This window comes from Mustela nivalis (genome assembly GCF_964662115.1).
Source record: "Mustela nivalis genome assembly, chromosome: 1".
Taxonomy (NCBI): Eukaryota; Metazoa; Chordata; class Mammalia; order Carnivora; family Mustelidae; genus Mustela; species Mustela nivalis.
Genome location: NC_139020.1, coordinates 114,691,486 through 114,715,903, shown reverse-complemented (window position 1 = coordinate 114,715,903; position 24,418 = coordinate 114,691,486). Strand labels below are relative to the sequence as shown.

The following is a 24,418-nucleotide window of genomic DNA, read 5'->3' as shown; positions in this document are numbered from 1 at the left end:
GGTCTAGTCCTCTTTGTACTCTAGTTATTCTTTTTTTATTTTTTAAAGGTTTTGTATATTTGACAGAGCACAAGCAGAGGGCGTGGGAGAGGGAGAAGCAGGCTGCCCACTGAGCAGGGAACCCAGTGTGGGTTCCCTGGATCCTGGGATCATAACCCTACCTGAAGGCAGATGCTTAACCGAGCCACCCAGGCATCCCTAAAGGACAGTATTTATATACAGTCCTTTGGAATCTAGCCCTATATAGTCAAAATATTTTCTAAAATGTGGGTAATTTTTCCTGTGTCTGCTTTTTTCAATGCAGTTATCTGTCATACAGTTAGATTCATTTGTTACTTGTATTTCATTTTGGATTCCTTTTGCATTCTACTTGATCTTAATTTTATTTGTGTGTTTAAGTATATGAAGCATCAACATGGTTGTAAAAGTCAGAACTTTTCAAACAGGCATATTTAGAGAAGTGCCACTCCTTTCTTGTCCCTCTACCATTTTCTTGTTCATTTGGGAACATCTCAAGAGAGATGTGAATCTCCCTTGCCCTATACGTTCTCATTACTTTCTGGTTTATTCTCATGTTTGTATTTTTATTTTTTGTCTATTTTGGTGGAAGGGTTTGGGTGGAGCACAAAAGGGCAGATACAGGTTTATTTTCTTATTTTTTCTTTTATGAAAGGTGGCTGTTTGGTAAATAATTTAACCTTGCCTCAACCTTGCCTTGGCTTCTGGGAAATAATCTCGAAGGCTTTGGACTGTCATATCTGATTTGAATGTCTGTATTTGCCTGGGGGCTTTGGATTCCAACAGTCTAACAGATAGCTTGATTTAGGATGGGGGCTGGCTATGACAGAAAGACCAGTGAAATGATTTAGAGTAATGACTTTGGCATCAGCAGATCTCCAGAGGGGCTGAAAAACTGAGCTCCATCATGTGGGCAATCACTTTTGCTTAAAATCCCCGTATAAAAACTCTGGATATCAAGGCTCAGGTGAGCCTTCCCTGGCTGGCAATATTGTCACACACTGATGTCAGGAGGTTAAAGCTTTTCTACTCCATGGTAAGAGGACAACTGGAAGCTCCACACTTGTTACTTCTCTTGACTCTGCCCTATGTGCTTCTCCACTTGGCCGATTTTAATCCATATTCTTCAGCTTTCATAAGCCATAACTATGAATATAATAGTTTTCAGTGGGTTCTATGAGTCCTTCTGGCAAATTATCAGACCTGAGGGTGGTTTTGTGAACTCCCTGAGCTTGTAGTTGGTGTCTGTGTGCCACCGTCTTGGTGACGCACTGTTAATACTGATTTGACCTTTACTTTTCTCACCTAACCTGGAAATCATTCCATATTAGTTCATAGAGTTCCTCTTTATTCTTTTCTTTTTTAATTTTTAAAGATTTTTTTTTTTTTTTTAATTTATTTGACAGACAGAGGTCACAAGCAGGCAGAGAGGCAGGCAGAGAGAGAGAGAAGGGAAGCAGGCTTCGCTGCGGAGCAGAGAGCCCGATGCGGGGCTCGATCCCAGGACCCTGGGATCATGAACCTGAGCTGAAGGCAGAGGCTTTAACCCACTGAGCCACCCAGGCGCCCCTCTTTTTTAATTTTTAAAAATAATTTATTTATATTTAAGAGAGAGACATTGTGACAGAGATAGAGAGCACAAGCAGAGAGGAGAGGGAGAAACAGGGGCTTGATCCCATGCAGGGCTCGAACCCAGGTTGGTCATGACCCAATCAGAAGGCAGATATTTAACCACCTGAGCCACCCAAGCGCCCCTATTCTTTTCTAATATATTTGTAAGTAATCTTTATACCGAACATGAGGCTTGAACTCACAACCCCAAGATTAAGAGTTGCATGCTCTACCTACTGAGCTAGCCAGATGCCCCATCTTTATTCTTTCATAACTTAGTCATGTAGAAGTATAACTTACTCAAGAAGAAGTAGTGTAGAAGAACCCTACTTTATTCAAGTACTGTCCTTGTAGGTTTTCAGTATTTTGCAATTACAGTGTTGCAGTGAATAACCTTGTGTTATGTATTTTCATTAATATTGGAGGTGTATCTTAAGGATAAATGACTAAAAATGGGATTGTTGGATTAAAAGGTAAATACCTACCTTTTGTTAGATTACCAAATTCCCTTCCAAAAGGGTTTTATTAGTTTGTATTCCTACCAGCAAAATACGAAAGTTTCTTTTCTCCCACCAACAGAATGTGTTGTGATAATTTTTGCCAGTGTTTTTGTTGAGGTATAGTTAACATCTAGCATTATATCTGTTTCAGTTGTAAAACATGACTTGCTATTTGTATACATTGCAAAATGATCACCATAGTAAGTCTAGTAAGCATCTACCACCATATATGGTAATCAAGTTTTTTTTTCTTGTGATGGGGATTTTTAAGATTTATTCTCTCAGCAACTTTCAAATATACTGTACAGCACTATTAATTATAGTCACTCTGTTGTATATTGTATCTCCACGACTGACTTACCTTATAACTGGAAGTTTGTACCTTTTTGACATGTCCTCCACCCATTTGGGGCAATTCCCCAACCACCCCTTTGCCCATTTTCTTTTGAGTGAAGTTGAACATCTTATGTCTAAGGGCTGTTTAAAAATCATTATTTGCGAATTGTCTCCGTATGTCTTTTTCCCATTTTTCCATCAGGCTTTTTTGGTTTTGTTTTGTTTTAAGATTTATTTATTTATTTATTTATTTGAGAATGAGCACATGCAGGGGGATGGTCAGGGCAGAGATGGGGAGGGAAGAACCTCAAGCAGACTCCCCACTGAGCACGGAGCCCGATGTGGGGCTCAGTCTTACCTCTCTGAGATCATGATCTGAACCAAAATCAAGTTGTTTGCCCTACTGGCAGTCCCCCAGGCACTCTTCCCCACCTTAAAAAGAAATTTGAGAGAGAGAGAGAAAGAGAGCTAGGTGAGGAGCAGATGAAGAGGGACAAACCCTGACACAGGGCTTGATCCCATGATTCTGATAGCATGACCTGAGCTGAAAAGGATGCTTAATCAACTGAGCCACCCAGGCGCCCCAGCCTTTTATTCTCTGTTGAGTTTTTGAATTCTGCTATTTTACATTTCCAAGGTCCCCTTATTGTTTGTGATTGTTTCTTTAAAAATATAATAACCTATTCTTTTTTTTCCCTTCACTAGATTTTTTCTTTCTTTCTTTTTTTCTTTAAACATTTTTTTTATTTGCAATAAAGAGAGTGAGAGAGAGAAAGCACAGGTGGGGCGATTGGCAGAGGGAGAAGCAGACTACCCACTGAGCAGGGAGCCTGATGAGGGGCTCGATCTCAGGACTCTGGGATCATGAGCTGAGCTGAAGGCAGACGCCCAACTGACTAAGCCACCCAGGCACCCCTATTCTTTTTTTCTTTGTAGACAGTATTGGTTTTTTTCTTCCTTCTTGTTATGTGGTAAAATATAGGTAGCATAACATTTACCATTTTAATCACTTTTAGGTATAAAGTTCAGTTCAGTGGCATTAATACATTCACACTGTTGTGCAACCATGGCCACAGTCCATCTTCAGAAGCTTTTTCATCTTCTTAAACTGAAACTCTGTACCCATTAAACAATAACTCACCTTCCCCCAGCTCAGTCAGTTAAGCATCTACCATCAGCTCAGGTTATGATCCCAAGGTCCTGAGATCGAGTGCCGCATCAGGCTCCTTGCTTAGCGGGAAGCCTGCTTTCCCCTCTGCATGTTGCTCCTCCTGCTCATGTGCTTGCTGTCTTCCTCCCTCCCTCTCTCTGACAAATAAATAAATAAAATCTTTAAGTTATTAGCAAGCTGAAATTAGAGTACTGTTTTTTTGATTCATAGTCTTGTATTGTTTCTGTCCCATCTTTAGCGGCTCTCACCTTTCCTTCTACGCTGAAGAGCCTTCATTAGTAGTGGATCTTATTAAATCTGAGGGGAAATCCTGTTTGGTTTTGACTATCATTTTTATCTACCATTCCTAATAAGTGTGTTACCAGAGCTTGTGTGTGCGTGCGTGTGCACATATGCACATGTGCTTTTTTTTTTTTTTTTAAAGATTTATTTATCTGACAGAGAGAGATCACAAGTAGGCAGAGAGGCAGGCAGAGAGAGAGAGAGAGGAGGAAGCAGGCTCCCTGCTGAGCAGAGAGCCTGATGCAGGACTCTATCCCAGGACCCTGAGATCATGACCTGAGCCGAAGGCAGCGGCTTAACCCACTGAGCCACCCAGGTGCCCGCACATGTGTTTTTTACTTAAGAGCCCAACCCTAACTGTGTGAAAGCACCTGATAGACTTTTGTCCCTGTGTGGTCACTCAAAGTTTCTGACTGACGAAGAGGAGGCTGGTCTCCCTCTTGAATTAGTGTTACTGCTCACATTTATTTAATATATGCTTTTGCATGTCTATTTACAGCCCAAAGTACCTGCTCTTTCTAAAATGTGAGGTATGGAACAAAGTATTTCAATATGGAATCAGAGTTATTTATTTATTTATTTGACAGACAGAGGTCACAAGTAGGCAGAGAGGCAGGCAGAGAGAGAGAGAGGAGGAGGAAGCAGGGTCCCGGTGGAGCAGAGAGCCTGATGCGGGGCTCGATCCCAGGACCCTGGGATCATGATCTGAGCCAAGGGCAGAGGCTTAACCCACTGAACCACCCAGGTGCCCCTGGAATCAGTCTTAAATGGTGTGTGGTCCCTCCTTCCTTCCCTATCCCTTAATTTCCAAGTGAGAACACAGAATTTGGGTGACTTAAAGTCATTTAGCTAATGAGAAGCAGTGCCAACACTTAAAGATTCTCTTCTGCTTCCCTACCCTGTCCACTCCATAATAACTGGTGGAAATGATTCTTGAAATTTATGTCAGAGGCAGCTATACTAAATGGGGTCATGTGAGAGTATTTATGTGTTCCAGCTTTCACTCTGGGGAAAACCTTGATCAGGTAACGATTTCATTGTGTCTGATAGTCTGTTATTTTTTATTTTATTTGAGAGAGCGAGTGAGCAGGGGGGTGGGAGAAGTGGACTTTCCACTGAGCATCGAGCCCAATGGGGCTTTGATCCCAGGGATCGTAACCCCAGCTGAAGGTATGCCATCGCTTAACCTGCTAAGCCACCTAGGTGCCCCTGGGTCTGATAGTCTAAATTGAATTTTATATGTTCTTCTTTTTCTTTGAATTTTGTAGCTTATATTGCTGTGATTAAATCTTTACGACCTTAATTTTAGGATAGAAGTAACTTTTCTCTCTCTTCTTTCTCTCAGCTTCATCAAGATCTCATTATGCATCAGAAAAATGAAAAAACAGAAGAAAATTCTATGGAGGAAAGGAATTCATTTAGCCTTTTCTGAGAAATGGAATACAGGGTTTGGAGGTTTTAAGAAGTTCTGCTTTCACCAACACTTATGCATTCTGAAAGCCAAATTGGGAAGACCAAGTACTTGGAGCAGGCAGTTGAGGCATTTCCGTTGCAGAAAGAAGGCCCTTCAAATCCAGAAAACGTGGATCCAGGATGCACCTTTTTTTGCTAAGACAAAGTCCCATGTGGCTGCTCAAAATGTTAGTACTTTGTCCTCTAAAGTGAAAAGAAAAGACTCTAAACACTTCATTTCCTCCTCAAGGACCCTTTTAAGACTCCAAGCAGAGAGGCTGCTGTCCTCAGCAAAGAACTCTGACCATGAATACTGTGGAGAGAAAAGTGTCTTGAAGGCAGTTGCTGACTTACCAGGAAATAATGTTTTAGGTCAGGCCAATGGTCACAGACCTAGGACGGAGCCACAAGCTTCTGACTTTCCTATGAAGTTCAATGGGGAGAGCCAAAGTCCAGGTGAGAGTGGCACAATTGTGGTCACCTTGAGCAATCATAAGAGAAAGCGCTTTTGTTATGGCTGCTGCCAAGGTCTGGAGCACCACAGGAATGGGGGACCCCTGATTCCAAAAAAGTTTCAACTTAACCAACATAGAAGAATAAAAGTATCTCCTTTTATGATGTATGAGAAATTATCCATGATTAGATTTCGGTACAGGATTCTCAGATCCCAGCACTTCAGAACAAAAAGCAAAGTTTGCAAGCTAAAAAAAGCCCAGCGAAGCTGGGTGCAGGTCACTGGGGACCATCAAGAAACCCTTAGGGAGAACGGTGAGGGTGGCAGTTGCAGCCCATTCCCTTCCCCAGAACCTAAAGACCCTTCTTGTCGGCATCAACCATACTTTCCAGATATGGACAGCAATGCTGTGGTGAAGGGAAAGAACTCTCATGTGCCTGATGGCCACACTAAAGAAAGCCCTTTCTTGGGCAAGGAGCTTCGTTTAGATGAAGCATTCCCTGACCAACAGAATGGCACTGCCACATATGCCTGGGACCAGTCACCCTGTTCCTCTCCTAAGTGGGAGTGTACAGAGCTGATTCATGACCTTCCCTTACCAGAACATCATTCTAGTAACGTGTTCATCTCGGAAGCTGAAAGAGAAGTCATGACTCTGGGTCAGGAAAATCGGACAAGTACTGTCAGTGATGACAGAGTAAAACTGTCAGTGTGTGAGGCAGATCAATCTGTGAGTAGAGTAGATGGGCCTGTGTCTGAAAAGCCTGTTCAGAATGAGAGCTCATGCCAGATGGATGAGGATGGATCTCTCAAGCAGAACATTCTTAGTTCTAAGCTGCTGGACCACCCTTACTGTAAAAGTCCACTGGAGGCTCCCCTGACATGCAGTGGACTCAAACTAGAAAATCAAGCAGGAAGTGGGAAGAACAGTCAGAAAGCCTCTCCAGTGGATGATGAGCAGCTGTCAATCTGCCTTTCTGGTATGCACTCTTCTTTATTCTCCCCCAACCTCCAGCCCACAATTACGGTCCATTATCTTTTCCAGGAGAGTTCTGTTTTTTCCTTCTGCCCATAGATTCCCCTTAAAGCACTTAGTTCTCTTTGAAGCCTTCTATATTGCTCTATGACCTAAATGTTCCCTAATTTAAGTCTTTGTTGATAGACATTTGTATTGCTTCCAGTTGTTTACTTCTATAAATGATGGTGCAATGAAATTGTATCTGTATATTTAGATAAGTTTTTCTGTAAGTAAGTTAAATCTGTAGTAGTGGAATTGATGATAAAAGAACACACTTTTAAGAGAATTGTGAAATTACTCTCCAGAAAGTTGAATGAGTTTATTTACACTTATTAAACTTTACTAACCCTCTAGCTCATGAGAGTTTTGGGTTATTTTTAAGACTTTATTAATTTATTTGAGAGAGGCATGTGTGTGCATGCATGGTGGGGGTGGGGCTGCGGGAGAGAGAGCATGCCAAGCAGACTCCTCACTGAATGTGGAGCCTGATGTATGCATCAGTCCCCCAACACTGAGATCATTACCCAAGCCAAAATGAAGTCAGATGCTTAACCAGCTAAGCCACCCAGGTGCCCCAGGAGTTGTTTTGTTTTGTGTTTTGTTTGTGTTGTTTTTTGTTTTTGTTTTGATTTGCATTTTTAAGTTTAAAGTTTGAACATCTTTTTCTGTGTTATTTGGCCATTTTTTGTTTGTATATATTTTCCTTTGCCTATTTTTCTGTTCGATTGGGTTATTTCTATTTTATTTATTTTGGTATATGAGAATTTTCTATATGGCAGGCACTTTGTTAGTTCTAAGAATGTGGCAGGGAGTGGGAAACATTGGTTCCTACCTTCCTAGACCTTAGCATCATTCTAAAATGTTAAATTTTAGCTATAAATGTCATAAGCGGGGTACCTGGGTGGCTCAGTTGGTTAGGCATCTGCTTTTGGCTCAGGTCATGGTTCCAGGGTCCTGGGATTGAGCCCTGCATCAGCCTGCCTGCTCAGTGGGGAGTCTGCTTCTCCCTCTGCCTGCCATTCACCCTGCTTGTGCTCTCTCTGTCAGATGAATAAATAAAATCTTATAAAATGAAATAAATGTGACAAGAGTTTAAATTTTTCCTTTCCAAAGGTAAAAGTACCCTGATTTAGTGTGTGGTAATTTTGCTTAAAGGAAATTATCAATTCTTCATTGTGAAACTTACCTGTCTTTATGGGTTCAACTTTTTACATCCTACTTTAAGATCTGCCCTGTGAGTAAGCTGATGTAAACATTTTTGGTAGATAGTGTGGCAGTATCACTCTTTGACCCATTCCCCTTATTGGAATTTATCCAAGATATGAATATATTTCTACAGGGATATTATAGTATTGTCCTGGTAGTAAAAAAACAGGAGCCAACTAAAAAAAATTTCTATGGAAGTATATGTTACAGCATATCCACATAATAGTATACTATGAAACTGTTAAGGAAAACATTCAGTCTGTATTTTGAAACTGAAAGCTGTCTATATAAAGAGAAAAAATGCAAGTTGCAAAACTGGATGATACCATTTTGTTAAGAGAGAGATGCATACATATAGGATAAGTACATGTATATTTGTGCACGTGCATTTGTATAGGTTGTATCTGGAAAAATATGTCATTGTTTTTTACCTTTAAAATGATTTATTTATTTACTTTAGAGAGCGCACATGCACACATGGGCAGAGGGGCAGAGGGAGAGGGGAACCAGACTCCCCACTCAATGTGGAGCCCATCGTGGGGCTTGATCCCATGACTTGAGCAAAACCAAGAGTCAGATGCCCAACCGAGCTACGCAGGCACCCCCCTCAAAGGGCTTTTTCTGGGGAGGTAGGAGCATTACTTGTTGGTAGTTTAGATAATTCTGAACACTTTGTTTTCCTAATCATTAAGTATCTATAAAAGATTTTACTCTACAGAATGTACACTTAGTGATCTGTAAAATAACTATCTTAATAGATTGAAGGAAAAAAGAACCTGAAGAACCATTTTAGGGGTTTGCTTAGTATTTCCATGCCCACTGGAAAGAGTTCAAGGCAGAGCAGTAGCTACTGCCCATCACAGCCCTCCCCACATCAGCAAATTACCCAAGTGCAGATAAGCCCACAGTTGATCACCATATATCTGAGGAAAGCCAGCACAATGAAAAGGACAATTTCAACAAATAAAGGAGCCTCATTAATCAGGATTAATAAAGCAATTAGAATAAGAATCAGTGTGAGACAATCAGCACAGTAGATGCTCCTTTAACTGACTCCTATAGCATTAGCTAATACTAAGTTCCACGGTATGGTGCATGCTGGCTCTCCTCCAGTGTAACTGCGCAGTATGCTCACTGCAGTGAATTGCAGTGGGTTTATCATGAGCCAGTTGTACTTACTACAATTTACTTACTTCATAATTGTATTAAATACTGCATAAAATTGGTTTTGGAAGGAAAAGAAGTAGATTCCTATGTCAGTACATTCCAAATGGATTAAAAATGTAATTAGAAACAAATACAGACAAACTTGTACACAGTGTGGATCAACTTGCACACATGCTAAGTGAAAAAAGCCAGGCACAAAAGGCCACAGACTATATGATTCTATTGATTTGAAATGTTGGGGTACCTGGGTGGCTCAGTGGGTTAAAGCCTCTGCCTTTGGCTCGGGTCATGATCCCGGGGTCCTGGGATCGAGCCCCGAATCAGTCTCTCTGCTCAGCGGGGAGCCTGCTTCCTCCTCTCTCTCTCTGCCTGCCTCTCTGCCTACTTGTGATCTCTATCTGTCAAATAAATTAATTAGTTAATAAAAAAAAAAAAAGAAATGTCCAGAGTAGGCAAATACAGAGATAGAGAAAGAAGGTTAATAGTTGCCAGGGGCTGGAGAGAGGGAACCATGAGGAGTGCCTAGTAACAGGTTCACATTTTCTTAGTGGAGTAATGCACTTGTTCTTGAATTAGGTGGTAGTAATGGTTGCACAGCTCTGAATATACAAACAAAAACTGTACACTTTGGGAGTGATGTGTGTGTGTGTGTGTGTGTATGCAAATCACAACTCAGTAAAGCTGTTAAGAGACCATTTTATAATCTCACATTGATAATACATGTTAAAGCATGATAGGAAACTCAAAAGCAGTAAACCAGTTTGACTCCATAAACATTAAAATCCTGCACATAAATGTAATGAGTAATAACATTTAAATAGTTAAAAATTTAATTTTCACGTTCCTGGAAGGCTCAGTGGGTTAAAGTCTCTGCCTCCGGCTCTGGTCATGATCCCAGGGTCCTGGGATCAAGCCCCACATCCGATTCTCTTGTCAGCGGGGAGCCTGCTTCCCCTCCTCTCTCTGCTTGCCTCTCTGCCTACTTGTGATCTCTGTCAAATAAATAAGTAAAATCTTCTTAAAAAATTAATTTTAAAATTAAAACTTGTTGCCATTTCAAGGTTATAAAAATGTTCAACCCTGTTTTTTTCTAGACTATTAATGTGTTATTTTTACATTTTGCCATTTGGCAAAAAGTAAAGATGGATCCCTACTGCATTCTTCACATCAAAATTAATTCCAACTGTAAATAAACTATTTAGTTAATAGTTCTAATACTATTTATTGAGTAAATCATCTTTTCCTCGTGGTTATGAATTGCTCCCTGTTTTGGGGTCTCTTTCTGGGCTTGGTTTTTCTATTTCTATGCTAGCACTAGGCTGCTTTCATTACACCAAGTTTGTTTTATAATTTGGTGGGACTGGGCCTTCCTTCTCCTCTCTTGGCCTCCTTTTTCACATCTCCTCTTTAATCCTTTTCAAAAATTTCTAGGAATTTTGCACATTTTGGTCCCAAGATTTGTTTTTTTCTAGATTTTTAAAAAATTTTTATTTATTTGTCAGAGAGAGGGAGCACAAGCAGGCAGAGTGGCAGGCAGAGGGAGAAGCAGGCTCCCCGCTGAGCAAGGAGCCCCATGCAGGACTCCATCCCAGGAGCGTTGGATCATAACCTGAGCCAAAGCCAAAGGCAGCCACTTAAATGATTGAGCTACCCAGGTATCCCTGTTTTTTTCAATTTAATAAAAATAATGGTTTTTGATTGGTACTGCATTCACTTTTAGACTAGGGACAATTGTATTCATTACACTATTGAATTTTTCTGTCTAAAAATAAAGAATTACTCCATTTATTAACCTATATCTTTTACTAGAATTTTGCGATTTCTGCTTAGGTTTGCACATTCGTTAAGGTTAGTCTTAGATATTCCATGCCTTTCTTATTTTAAGATTTTGTTTTTAAGTAGTCTCTACACCCAGTGTGGGGCTCAAACCTACAACCTCAAGATCAAGAGTTACATGCTCTCCCAGCTGAGCCGGCCAGGTGTCCTATGCCTTCCATGTTTTTGATGGGATCTTTCTGACATGGGTATTGTATTTTGTTTGGAGAACCAAGTGGTTACATTCTTGTAACCACTTATTTGCCCAATGAACTCCATTCCATATTCACAGCAGGATGTGACCCGGCAGTTACCTCAGGAAAAAACTGTCCTACAGAGTTCGTTTAACATGAGCAATTTAGGGCTCTGTGGGTTAAAACCTCTGCCTTCAGCTCAGGTCATGATCTCAGGGTCTTTGGATAGAGCCCCACATCAGGCTCTCTGCTCAGCAGGGAGCCTGCTTACCCCCCCCCCCCCCCCCCGCTCTCTCTGCCTGCCTCTCTGCCTACTTGTGATCTCTGTCAAATAAAATCTTTTTTTTTTTTAAATGAGCAATTTAACTTCTGAAATAACAGGTTGTTCTGAAAAAACAGGTTGTGTTTTTCATATTACTACCTTTTGTGGGGGCTTTTTGTTTTGTTTTTAAGTTCTTAGTTTATTAATCCTCTCATGAAAAATCTGCACAGTCTTCACAGATAAGTCACTGCAGAATCTACTCCTTTTTGCCAGCACCAACATTGGCTTTTGCTGTCCCCCTGACTTTCTACATTCTGTTCTTGTGTTCCTTTTGCTGTTTTCTTGAGGTTTTTTTTTTCTTCTCATATACGCCATGTCTTGCAAGTCTGTTTGGGTTCATTTTTCTTTGCATAATCCAAGGAATCATAAATCATACCAAAGCCACTTGTCTTGCCACCACCAAGATGGGTTCTAAATTCAAATACAAAGATGACATCTGGTGTGGTCTTATACATTTTGGCTAGCTGTTTTGTGAATTTCTGTCTTAGCTACTGTTGCCTTTCTGGGGTGAAGAACATCAGTGACCATTTGTTTCTGCAGAAGTAGTAGGTTGGTCATGAACTTCGTGGTCCTGAAAGTTACTGTTTCGTTCATGATGGTAGCCAGGCTTCAAGCAGCCAGTGAGGAAAAGAACAATATTGCTACCTTTCGTACTTGTAGGATGGACTCTAATTTGAATTGTAGCTTTTGTTGTTTTATTTTTTCCTAACATTTGATCCTTTGTTTCTTGGTCACATTGATGTTTTAGCACTTTGGGAGTAAGAGAAATTGTGCAGACCAGATGCATTTTTTCCTTTTTGGTTCATTAGTTTCATGAATGCAAGTGGGTAAAGAATAATGGATTTAATTCTCATTTTAAGAAGTTTTCTGGGTAATTCTTGGCCAATGGGTATTAAAAGGGAAAGATGAAGGGAAATGGCCAATGGGTATTAAAAGGGAAAAACAAGCTGCTTCTGTAGAGAAAAGATAATAGGTATTCTGCTTTGGATGTAGCACAGCATAATAGTTAGTGGTTCACTTTCTGCAGTCCTATAACCATGATCAAAATCAGAATCTTCACTTTGCCATATGCTAGTTAAGGGTACTTGGGAAAGTTCCTTAACCTCCCTAGGGTTCCTGTATCCATTTGTAAAGTAGGGATGCTAACACAGGGTAGTTATAAGGATGAAATGAGATGTATTAGTGCTTGGTTTATGATAGTGCTCTTTGACCGCCATTTTACTTCTGGTCCCTGTGAAATTTGTTTATCTTTGTGAAGGGTTCTCCTTGAATATGCAAGCAGGGCCTTTCTATTGCATTGGAAATCCTTGTTTATCATCTGAAAGTGAAAACCAAAATACAGTTAAGAGGAAAAAATATATAATAACTTAAAATCCCCAAAACACTACTATCCATAGATAATAAAATTGTTAGCAAGGACACCTCTTTCCTGTGATACTAGTTTGGAATTGGGGTCCATATCCCCTTGATAGAGGAAACTGCTCTCTTATTCGAGGAGTCTGAATTAAGGGTGCTGGGCCTAAAGTTTAATCTTTTGTTATCAGGGGCATTATTCTGCATAAAATTTGTTCCTCAAATGCAGTATCGCAAATGTTGGGATTCCTTATCTTCTGTTTGGGTTCATTCTCCCCAGTAGACACAAGGCCGTTCTTAGGTAACTATAGGATCTTGTAAACACAGGTAACTGCATGCTCTATTTCTAGTTTAGAGACCCTAAATCCTTACTTCCTACTCTTATCAAGCTGCAACAAGGGATTCCCTTTCGGTTTCTGTATGCTTAAAGCCCAGACCAGAACCAGGCAAACAAGCACTCTTCCCTGTTTACTATATCCTGATCTTTGCTCTTAAGTGTTTCAAATTGGGGGCCTTCTGGTGGGAGACTAACAGAAGGAAGATAGGTTTTTCATACCCTTGTCTGCCCATCCTCAGAAAGACCCACAAAATACACCACTCCACTCCTGGGACAGTCACTTCGTTGTGCTCTTTTTTGTCCTTTTGTATCAGTGTGTACCAGAGGCCATGCTCCGAAGTTAGAAAGGGAGAAAAAGGAGTTGGGTAAAATAAGTGGCTAAGAGTATCTTTTCTTCCCATTTTAACTCAGTAGACTTGTCAGACTGAGGGTTAACTAGGTTGTTGCTCTGCCCATTCAGCATCAATGAATAAATACTGTAAGTCAGCACTTCTGTGAGCCTCTCAGCCTTCCCTCAGCTTCTTTGTATTTCCTTAGAAATAATGTTCTGGTTCTACTTTCCTACGACTTTTTCAGGTATGTTTCTTCAGTGGATCCTCTGGGAAGCCACCTGAAGACTATTCTATATTCTGGCCAAGGTCACCCTTGTTTCCCCTCTTAAAATGTGCCTCCCTGGTAACAACCAGTTAACTTTACCCAGTTCACCTTACAGGGTTATTTCGTATCAGAAGTATAATAACACTATCCAATTGTATGATATTAAAAATGCCAGGGGCGCCTGGGTGGCTCAGTGGGTTAAGCCCCTGCCTTCGGCTCGGGTCATGATCTCAGGGTCCTGGGATCGAGCCCCCGCATCGGGCTCTCTGCTCAGCAGGGAGCCTGCTTCTTCTTCTCTGCCTGCCTCTCTGCCTACTTGTGATCTCTGTCTGTCAAATAAATAAATAAAATTAAAAAAAAAAAAAGCCTTAGAATTTGTCCCTTGCTATGTGAAATTTATACACATTTACCAAAGAACACAGTGACAATGATCTCAACAATTAAATTGTAATTGTGATTTTTAAAAAGATAATACCTTCAGTCACCAAATGTAATAGACATTTAACCAGGTGATTAAACCTTTTAGGTATCACTCTTCAGGAGATAGGATTCATCTTTAAGGTTAAGCTATTGAAGGATATCAGTCTTTATTTCAGCTAGCGATTCCCTCTCTAATAGTGCATCAGTAGCTTAAAAAGTCAATGCGAAATATTACCTTCAGGCATTTTTCTCTCTCTTTTTTTTTAAAGATTTTATTTATTTGACAGAGAGAGAGAGCACAAGCAGGCAGAGTGGCAGGCAGAAGCTGCTCGCTGAGCAGCAAGCCCAATGAGGGGCTCAATCTCCCAGGACCCTGGGATCATGATCCGAGCTGAAGGCAGATACTTAACCAATGGAGCCACCCAGGCATCCCTAGATAGGATCAGACTTGAGTTGAATTTCCGGACTGCCTGCTGGTATCCAAGAATTGCTTCGCGTTATGGGTGGGAGGAACATACCCCCATGCTGGAATTGGGTCCAGAATCTCATTTCTATTTGTTGGTGGAGTGCTGTTGTACATGTTAACTTTATGGCTTGATGGGTCATTTAACATCCAGTTCATGAGGGGTATCTTCTGCTGGCTCCTGTTATGTTCCACCAATGTCAAACTGATACAGTCTTTTGTTTCTTGAAAGTCATCTGGATTGGCCACGTTTTAAAAAAAAAAAAAATTCAATGGAGTAAATTTAAAGATCTAATTGACTTTATTAATTGATTCATGTATCAGGAGGCATTCCATGTAGTAAATAGAGGAGTTCTCTGAGCATTTCTCTTTAGATTGGAATGGTGAAGGCCTGATCTATTTTATTTTATCTTTTACAAAACGTAACTTTTAAAAGATTTCTTTGTAGCATAATATGGTATTATAGGTTAAATGTGTGGTAAGTGTCATGTATAGGTTAAGTATTGGGAGAATGACTTTTTCTGGAAATGTTTTTTCCACTGTAATTTTTCTTCCTTTATTTAAGGATTCCTAGATGAGGTTATGAAGAAGTATGGCAGTTTGGTCCCACTCAGTGAAAAAGATGTCCTTGGAAGACTAAAAGACGTCTTTAATGAAGACTTTTCTAATAGGTTTGTCAATGATGCTTAAGTTAAGCCCTTGAAAATAAAATTGTTGGTATATATGACTTTTCTCTTAATAAAAAAAAGAAGATTTAGCAATAAATTGAGTAGAACTCATGTCTTTTTTCTTTCAAAATCTTTCTTTTTCAGAAAACCATTTATCAATAGAGAAATAACAAACTATCGGGCCAGACATCAAAAATGCAACTTCCGCATCTTCTATAATAAGCACATGCTAGATATGGATGATCTGGCAACTCTGGATGGTCAGAATTGGTTGAATGACCAGGTTAGTATATTGTGGGATCTTGATGTGGAAAAGTTGCAGAGGATGTTGGACCATAAAATATAATTAATCTTTGGGTTGGCCTCGCAGTTATCTTTTAGAATCAAAGATTCTTTACCCTTACTGAAGTGATTCATTCACTAACCCCAGTATCCAAACGGTAAATTGTCAGTGTTACTCATTCTGTGTGGGATGTTATGAATTGTATAGGGTTAGTAAGCTGGTTTTATGTTGACTTTTTATAGGTCATTAATATGTATGGTGAGCTGATAATGGATGCAGTCCCAGACAAAGTAAGTGCAAAATTACTCTTCTTCAGGAGAGAGAATCCTTGTGTATTAAAATGAGATTTTTAAACTTTATGTATTTATTTGATATTCCTTAGATTTTTTTTTTTTAAGATGTTTTTATTTATTTACTTGTCAGAGAGCAAGTGAGCACAAGCAGGGGGAATGGCAGGCAGAGAGAGAAGCAGGCTCCCCACTGAGCAAGGAGCCCAGTGGGGGATTGGTCCTGGGATCATGACCTGAGCTGACGGCAGATGCTTAACTGACTGAGCCACCCAAGCATCCCTGACATTCCTTAAAAAATTTTTTTTAAAGATTTTATTTATTTTTATCAAGATCAAAAGCTTTTGCACAGCAAAGGAAACAGTTAACAAAACCAAAAGACAACTGACAGAATGGGAGAAGATATTTGCAAACGACATATCAGATAAAGGACTAGTGTCCAAAATCTATAAAGAACTTAGCAAACTCAACACCCAAAGAACAAATAATCCAATCAAGAAATGGGCAGAGGACATGAACAGACATTCTGCAAAGAAGACATCCTGATGGCCAACAGACACATGAAAAAGTGCTCCATATCACTCGGCATCAGGGAAATACAAATCAAAACCACAATGAGATATCACCTCACACCAGTCAGAATGGCTAAAATTAACAAGTCAGGAAATGACAGAAGATGCTGGCGAGAATGCGGAGAAAGGGGAACCCTCCTACACTGTTGGTGGGAATGCAAGCTGGTGCAACCACTCTGGAAAACAGCATGGAGGTTCCTCAAAATGTTGAAAATAGAACTGCCCTATGACCCAGCAATTGCACTACTGGGTATTTACCCTAAAGATACAAACGTAGTGATCCGAAGGTGCACCCGAATGTTTATAGCAGCAATGTCCACAATAGCCAAACTATGGAAAGAACCTAGATGTCCATCAACAGATGAATGAATAAAGAAGATGTGTATATATACACAATGGAATACTATGCAGCCATCAAAAGAAATGAAATCTTGCCATTTGCGACAACGTGGATGGAACTAGAGCATATCATGCTTAACGAAATAAGTCAAGCGGAGAAAGACAACTATCATATGATCTCCCTGATATGAGGAAGTGGTGATGCAACATGGGGGCTTTAGGGCATAGGAGAAGAATAAATGAAACAAGATGGGATTGGGAGGGAGACAAACCATAAGTGACTCTTAATCTCACAAAACAAACTGAGGATTGCTGGGGGGAGGGAGATTGAGAGAAGGGGAGTGGGGTTATGGATATTGGGGAGGGTATGTGCTTTGGTGAGTGCTGTGAAGTGTGTAAACCTGGCGATTCACAGACCTGTACCCCTTGGAATAAAAATATATGTTCATAAAAAATTAAAAATTTAAAATTAAAAAAAAAAAGATTTTATTTATTTATTTGACACAGAGAGAGAGAGATCAAAAGTAGGCAGAGAGGCAGGCGGAGAGAAAAGGGGAAGCAGGCTCCTTGCTGAGCAGAGAGCCAGACATGGGGCTCGATCCCAGAACCCTGAGATCATGACCTGAACTAAAGGTAGAGGCTTAACCCACTGAGCCACCCAGACGCCCCGACATTCCTTAGATTTTTAAAAGTGTTCGATTTTGCCTTGTTCAGGTACTAGAGTTTGACAGAAGTTCTCTACAATAGTTTAGTATAAAAAAGTCCTGTGCCATCATTTTCTTCATATTAGTTTCAAAGTGGGTATGCTGATTCTTCAGGAGACTTTTTTTTTTTTTAAAGATTTTCTTTTTAAGTAATCTCTATACCCAACATACCCAACATGGGGCTTGAACTCACAACCCTGAGATCAAGAATCACATGCTCCTCTGACTGAGCCATCCAGGCACCCCAAAGAGGCTTTTTAAAAAATGGTGTTAAGAGGGCACCTGGGTGGCTTAATTATTAAGCATCTGCCTTCCGCTCAGGTTGTGATCCCAGGGTCCTGGGATTGAGGCTCACATCAGGCTCCCTGCTTGGTGGGAGGCCTGCTTCTCCCTCTCCCACTCCCCCTGCTTTTGTTTCCTCTCTCTCTGTCAAATAAATAAATAAATAAATAATCTTTTAAAAATAAATAAAATTAAAAAGGTATTAAGAAATAAATGTTAACTGAGTACATTTAAGAATCTTACTGGCTTTATTCAAATGATTCATGAACTGGGCAGCATCTTACTAAGAGGTAAAATGGAGCTTTGAAGAGCCATACAGAATACAAGACTTACAAGGCAGAAGGGGCAGGACAATGAAGTTAATAGCAAAGAGCAGATTGGTTGCAGCAAAGTCACCTTCCTCTAGGGGAAGACAGGGTCTAACAAGCAGATTACCTCAGTAGTGCTGACCAGGTAATTCTATTAAGACTCTGCAGTCCTGAGAGAGAGTGAAGTTGTACGTAGGTTAGGTATTTTGGCTTTGGTGACATGGGCTAAGCATAAGTCAACACTAAGTTAGATTCCATTTGGGGCTTGCTGTCTCTTTTTTAACAGGGGGAGATACACAAAAGGGATATATTATTTGCTTTCAGCTTTTAATTTAAAGTTTCGTTCTCTTGAAAGATCTAATATAGTAGTATTCATTATCACTTCTTTTGTAGATTAATCTTTGATACTCTGTTTAAATACAGACAAACCTGGGGCACTTGGGTGGTTCAGTCAGTTAAGTGGCTGCCTTTGGCTCAGGTAATGATCTCAGGGTCATGGAATTGAGCCCCACATCAGGCTTCTTGCTCAGTGGGGAGCCTGCTTCTCCCTCTGCCTGCTGCTCCCTGTTTGTGTTTGTTCTCCCCACCCTCCGCCTCTGTGTCAAATAATGAATGAATGAGAGAAATTGTAAACAAAAAAAGAAAAAAATTAAAACAAAAAACCAACCCCCCCCCAAAACCCTCCTTGAACTCTAAAATTCTCATAAGAACTTAGATATTATTAAAATTATTTTTTTAATTTAATTTTTCTGAATATGCAGATTGCCTGATGGGCAGCTTTTGAGTTCAACATAGAAAACCTTTCCAAGTACTTTATAAACTTTTATAAATCTAATAATTTAAACAGGTAGATATAATGCATCTGGGATTCCAACACTAAGAATATAGACAAAATGTCATATAACTTCCCATTAAAACCACAAATCTGTTTTCCATTTTAAACTGGAATCATGAGGGGCGCCTGGGTGGCTCAGTCGTTAAACGTCTGCCTTGGGTTTAGGACAAGATCCTAGGGTCCTGGGATTGGGCCCCAAGTTGGGCTCCCTGCTCAACAGAAAGCCTGCTTCTCTCTTTCCCTCTCCCCCTGTTTATATTTCCTCTCTTCCTTTCTCTCTCTGTGTCAAATAAATAAATAGATAGATAAATATGAATTTAAAAATAAATATAAATAAAAAATAAATTGGAATCATGAGGCTAGTCTGTTGGATTCTCTTTTATGTAAAATTCTCATCATCACCAGAAGGTTTAAACCTAAACACATATAGATGATTTTTAACAAAAAATTATTAGTTTCAGTGATATAATTTGCCTTCATTACTTTTACATTTAATTCTGAACCTTCATTGGATTAAAAGGATACTTACTTAAGGTAGTTGTTCTCAAAGTGTAGTCCCCAGACCAGCAGCATCAGCATTACCTAGGAATTTATTAGAGATACAAAATTCTGAAATCTAACCCACCCCTACGAAATCAGAAACTGGAGGTAAGGCCCAGCAATCTGTGTGTTTTTTGTTTTGTTTTGTTTTTGAGTAAACAATTGTGTGTGTGTGTCTGTGTGTCTGTGTTTTAATAAGCCCTCTGGATTCTGATACACATGAAGTTTGAGAATCACTGTTCTAGAAATAGCTGCAACAAGCTCTTTTTATTGACATCTTATGCTGCAGAGTTCTAAAAACAAATGTGCATTAGGATCTTCTGGATTGCTGAGCTCTACCCTCAGTTTCTTCATTAGGAGGTCTGAGGTGGAGCCTTAAAATTTGCATTTTAGCAAGTTCCCAGGTGATGCTGATACTGCTGATCTGCTGATCACAACCTGAGAACCTCAACTAACGGAAGTATTTTCATCTCAAGTGAGTCAGAGTTAGAGTGAACAGTTTAAGACCACAAGATGCTTACTCTCTCAGTTGAGCTGATCCTAATTTATAAGTCAGAAATTTCAGTGCTAGAAATATTCATTTTAAAGCCTTTTAGTAGTTGTTATGACAGCAGGAGTCTGCAAATCCACGTCCTTAGAGGGCGTTAATTTTGTAAGCCATATCCCTTGAGTACAAGGTAATGTTAACCTCATTCTTTCTTAGCCTCTTTCAGTTTTATCACAAGATTTGGAGAGATTTGTCAGGTTGCTTTTCCACTTGCTTAGATTTAGGTGATCTATTTATTTACTGTCCCAGTTCTGACTATAGAACACTGTTGTTCCAAGAAAATCTGGAATAGAATCTTCTGTGAATCATGTAATGTGTTTTCTATAGAAGAAACTTTCCCTCACTTTTTGGTCTATCTTACATACAAGGGTTTTTTAAATTTCCATTTTCTTTTGAAGTTAAATCTGCACAGCTTAATATAATCTGGGTGCTTGTATTTGATGTCTCTTCTAGGTTCACTTCTTCAACAGCTTTTTTCACAGACAGCTGGTAACCAAAGGATATAATGGAGTAAAAAGATGGACTAAAAAGGTATTCCCTTTATTTCTTTTTTATTCTAAATTTGAAATGCAGAGAAGCCATTTTGAGTAGAAGGGTAAGAACTTTAATGTCAATATGATATTAATTAGAAAGACTCTTAAAAAAAAAATCTTTAGGGGCGCCTGGATTGCTCAGTGGGTTAAAGCCTCTGCTTTCAGCTCAGGTCATGATCCTAGGGTCCTGGGATTGAGCCCTGCATTGGGCTCTCTGCTCAGCAGGGAGCCTGCTTCCTCCTCTCTCTCTGTCTGCCTCTCTGCCTACTTGTGATCTCTGTCAAATAAATAAATAAAATCTTAAAAAAAAAAAAAAAAGCAAGAGAAGTCAGAATACTTGGCTCAAAGGACAAGCTGGCTCTTTTGTTAAGGAGGGGCTAATGCAGTTGTTGACTTGAAGTTGAAGCCAGTGCTCATTGACCATTCTGAAAATCCCAGGGCCTTTAAGAATTATGCTGAATCTACTCTCTCTCTGTGTTCTATAAATGGAAAAATCCTTGCTGACAGCACATCCATTTTCAACACGGTTTACTGAATATTTTAAGCCCACTGTTGAGAACTATTGCTCAGAAAGATGTCTTTCAAAATAAGACTGCTCATTGACAACACATCTGATTACCTTAGGGTTCTGATGGAGATGTCTAACAAGGTTAATGTTGTATTCATGCCTGCATAAACTCCATTCTGCAGCCCATGGACTGAGGAGTAATTTCAACTTTCAAGTCATATTATTTAAGAAATACATTTCATAAGACTATACCTGCCATAGATTCCTTGGTTGGATCTGGTCATAGTTAATAGAAAATCCGGAAAGGATTCATCATTCTAGATGCCGTTAACATTTGTGATTCATGGGAAGAGGTCAAAATAGAAACATAAACAGGAGTTTGGAGCATGTTTATTCCAGCTCTCTTGGACTACTTTGAGGGGTTCAAGATATTAGCGGAAGAACTGACCACAGATATGTGGGAAATAGTAAGGGAACTAGAATTAGAAGTGGAGCCTGAATGGGGCACTGGGTGCTGCAGTCGGTAAAGCATCCAGCTCTTGATTTCGGCCCAGGTCATGGTCTCAGGGTCATGCGATTGAGCCCTGCATCTGCCTCTGTGCTCAGCGCAGTCTGTTTTGAGACTCTCTGCCTCTACCCCTTCCCCGACTTGCACTCTCTCTTTCTCTCAAATAAACTCTTAAAAAAAAAAAAAAAAAAAATGGAGCCCGAAGATATGACTGAATTGCTGGAATCTCATGACAAAACTTGAACAGTTGAGGATTTTTTTTTTTTAATTTTAATTTTTAAAAAGATTTTATTTGAAAGAGAGTGAACATAAGCAGGGCGGGGGGTGGGGCAGACACACCACTGAGCAGGGAGCCCAATGCGGGGCTTGATCCTATGTGACCTGAGCCGAAGGCAGGCACTTAATCACCTGAGCCACCCAGGTGCCCTGAGGAATTGCTTCTTATAGATGAGCAAAGAAAATGGTTTCTTGAGATGAAATCTACTTTTGGTGAAGATGCTGTGACAATTGCTGAAATGACAACAAAGGATTTACAGTATTACGTAAACCTGATTGATAAAGAAGTTCTGTGGGTAAATGCTGTCAAGTAGTAGTATATGCTACAGAGGAATTGTTTGTGAAAGGAAGAGTCTATCGATTGTAAACTTCACTGTTGTCCGATTTTAAGAAATTGCCACAGCCACCCAATCTTCAGTACACTACCTTCTTGATCAGTCAGGAGCCATCAACATTGAGGCAAGACCCTCCCCAGGAAAAAGATCATGGTTCACTGAGAGTGAGTTAGCATTGATGATGGCTGGCATTTTTAGCAGTATTTTTAAATTAAGGTATGTTTATTGTTTAAGATATGTTTTTGTTTTTTAATTAAGGTATGTTTATTTTATGCTGTGTACTTAATTGACTACAGTTTGTGTAAATAAGTTTTATATGTACTGGGAAACCAAAATCATTTGACTCACTTAATTTCAGTGGTCTGGAACTGAACCCACAATATCTCTGTGGTGTATATGACAAATAAATATATAAATAATATATAAATAAATGTAAAATGAACAAGAAAGGTTGAAAACAAAGCGACAGTTAAAGAGGTACTAGACAAATGTAAACTGAGATAAAGTGGTAGCCAAAAAGGAGGAATGGCAGTATTAGGAGCAGATGAGGTAGATATTAGGGTAAAAAGTAAATTATGTGATAAGATTTCAATATATAGAAATCTAACAAAATTACAGAAGGAGATCTTGATAAAATAGTGATAGCAGGAGACTTCTTGTAGTTGGATAGAGCAGGCTGACATAAAACAAAATCATAAAATAATAATACAACCAGTACTACATTTAGTTTAATAACTCTATACTAGATTTTGTAAAAACTGATCATGCATTTATTTGGCCACATAGAAAATTATTACCTATGTTATTCTTTGGTCACAGTTCAGTAAAAAATAAGTAAAGGTGGCCAAAAAAATCTAACAATCTGAAAATTTTACAGATATGCATATAACTGCATATGAAACACTTGGATCTAAAAATTTTTTAAAAGAAATTATATACCAGTTGTCTAAAAAGGGATGGAAAGGGGAAACATCTTACCAAGCACTGTGGAACACAATGAAGGCTGGTTTGAGAAGAAAGTTAATGGCCATAAATGCCTTTATCACTAAAGAAAAAATGAAAAATAGAAGAATTAAGTACTCATTAAATTAGATTATATGAAGATAAATTACAGAATGACCAAGGATTTGAATGCAACAAAAATAAATAAAACCATGAAAATACTAAGAAAAGTACTAAGAAAGTCCTTACAAGAACTTGCTAAAAATAATCTCAGGGTAGCTAAGTCTGTTCTCTGTACAACTTAAAAGTTTACAAAAGAAATATGAATTAATTCAGTTACATAACAAGAAAAAATAACTATTTAAAATAGGAGCAGTGTAGGGGACACCTGGGTGGCTCAGTTGATTAAGCATCCCACTCTTGATTTCAGCTCAGTTCATGATCTCAGCATTGAGATCAAGTCCTGTGGTCAAGGCTCTGCTGGGAATGGAGCTTGCTTAAGGTTCTCTCCCTCTGTCATTTCCTGCACCCTCCCCCCTCCCCAGCATGAGAACACTCCAGCTCTCTCTCTCAAAAAAAAAGGAGCAATTGTAAAAAGACAAACTGGGAGGGGTACCTGGGTGGCTTGGTTCTTAAGCGACTTCCTTCAGCTCAGGTCATGATCCCAGGGTCCTGGGATCGAGCCCCATATTGAGCTCCCTGCTCAGCAGGAAGCCTGCTTCTCCCTCTTCCATTCCCCCTGCTTGTGTTCCCTCTCTCACTCTCTCTCTCTGGCAAATAAATAAATAAAATCTTTAAAAAAAAAAAAAAAAGACGGGGGGAAAATTGCCATTAATGTCACAGAACTAATTTTCTTAATGCAGAAAGAATTTATATAAATGGATAAGACAAAGACTTCACCAACTAAATAGAAAAATGGGTGGGTGATACAAATGAAAAGATTTGTGGTAAAGAAAGGGTTATTACTGTTGTGGATATAAATACTTTGTCAGGTCTAGGTTTTGTGATTTCAGTCTGTGGCTTTTCTACTTATTTTAACCGTGTGTTTTGGTAAAAACTTTAATTTTGAGGATTTCTCCATATGGATATCTCGTTGTTCCAATGTCATTTGCTTGAAAAGACTTCTCTTTCCTAGTTTAATTGTGTTGGCACCATTGTAGAAAGTCAACTGACCACATACGTACGGGTCTGTTTTTGCACTTTATGCTCATTTCCATTGACCTTTGCTCTTAATG

General features: G+C 39.5%; 2 protein-coding genes and 1 pseudogene across 17 annotated transcripts in view; 1 reads left to right on the top strand and 2 right to left on the bottom strand.

Annotated features, from left to right (window-relative positions):
* Positions 1-24,418, bottom strand: part of NCBP2 (nuclear cap binding protein subunit 2) — a 49,727-nt gene that overhangs the window by 4,603 nt on the left and 20,706 nt on the right. Inside the window, exons 5-7 of one of the 11 annotated variants that reach the window (XR_014303196.1) lie at positions 23,220-23,286; positions 18,589-19,576; positions 14,510-14,952 (exon numbers count right to left, since the gene is read on the bottom strand). The exons of 2 other annotated variants lie outside the window; for them this stretch is intronic. Coding sequence is in view for 8 of the 9 variants with exons in the window: in XM_082700591.1 (XP_082556717.1) it covers positions 23,262-23,286 (25 nt within the window). In the remaining variant the exon portion in view is untranslated. Of the gene's footprint in view, positions 1-2,669; positions 2,898-3,453; positions 3,774-12,736; positions 12,865-14,509; positions 14,953-18,076; positions 18,330-18,588; positions 19,577-20,625; positions 22,141-23,219; positions 23,287-24,418 lie in introns of those variants that run through there. 8 more of the 11 variants (XM_082700594.1, XM_082700595.1, XM_082700593.1 and 5 more) reach the window with 8 other exon arrangements.
* The window catches only part of SENP5 (SUMO specific peptidase 5), a 56,360-nt gene that overhangs the window by 19,941 nt on the left and 12,001 nt on the right, over positions 1-24,418 (top strand). For all 5 annotated transcript variants that reach the window (XM_082699788.1, XM_082699786.1, XM_082699787.1 and 2 more), the window contains exons 2-6: positions 5,264-6,804; positions 15,282-15,387; positions 15,529-15,667; positions 15,910-15,957; positions 20,535-20,612. In XM_082699788.1, coding sequence (XP_082555914.1) covers positions 5,295-6,804; positions 15,282-15,387; positions 15,529-15,667; positions 15,910-15,957; positions 20,535-20,612 — 1,881 coding nt within the window. In that variant the 5' untranslated portion in view covers positions 5,264-5,294. The remainder of the gene's footprint in view (positions 1-5,263; positions 6,805-15,281; positions 15,388-15,528; positions 15,668-15,909; positions 15,958-20,534; positions 20,613-24,418) is intronic.
* On the bottom strand, positions 10,224-12,584 carry LOC309848747 (small ribosomal subunit protein eS24 pseudogene; annotated as a pseudogene). Its single transcript has one exon. The product of its transcript is annotated as a small ribosomal subunit protein eS24 pseudogene (transcript).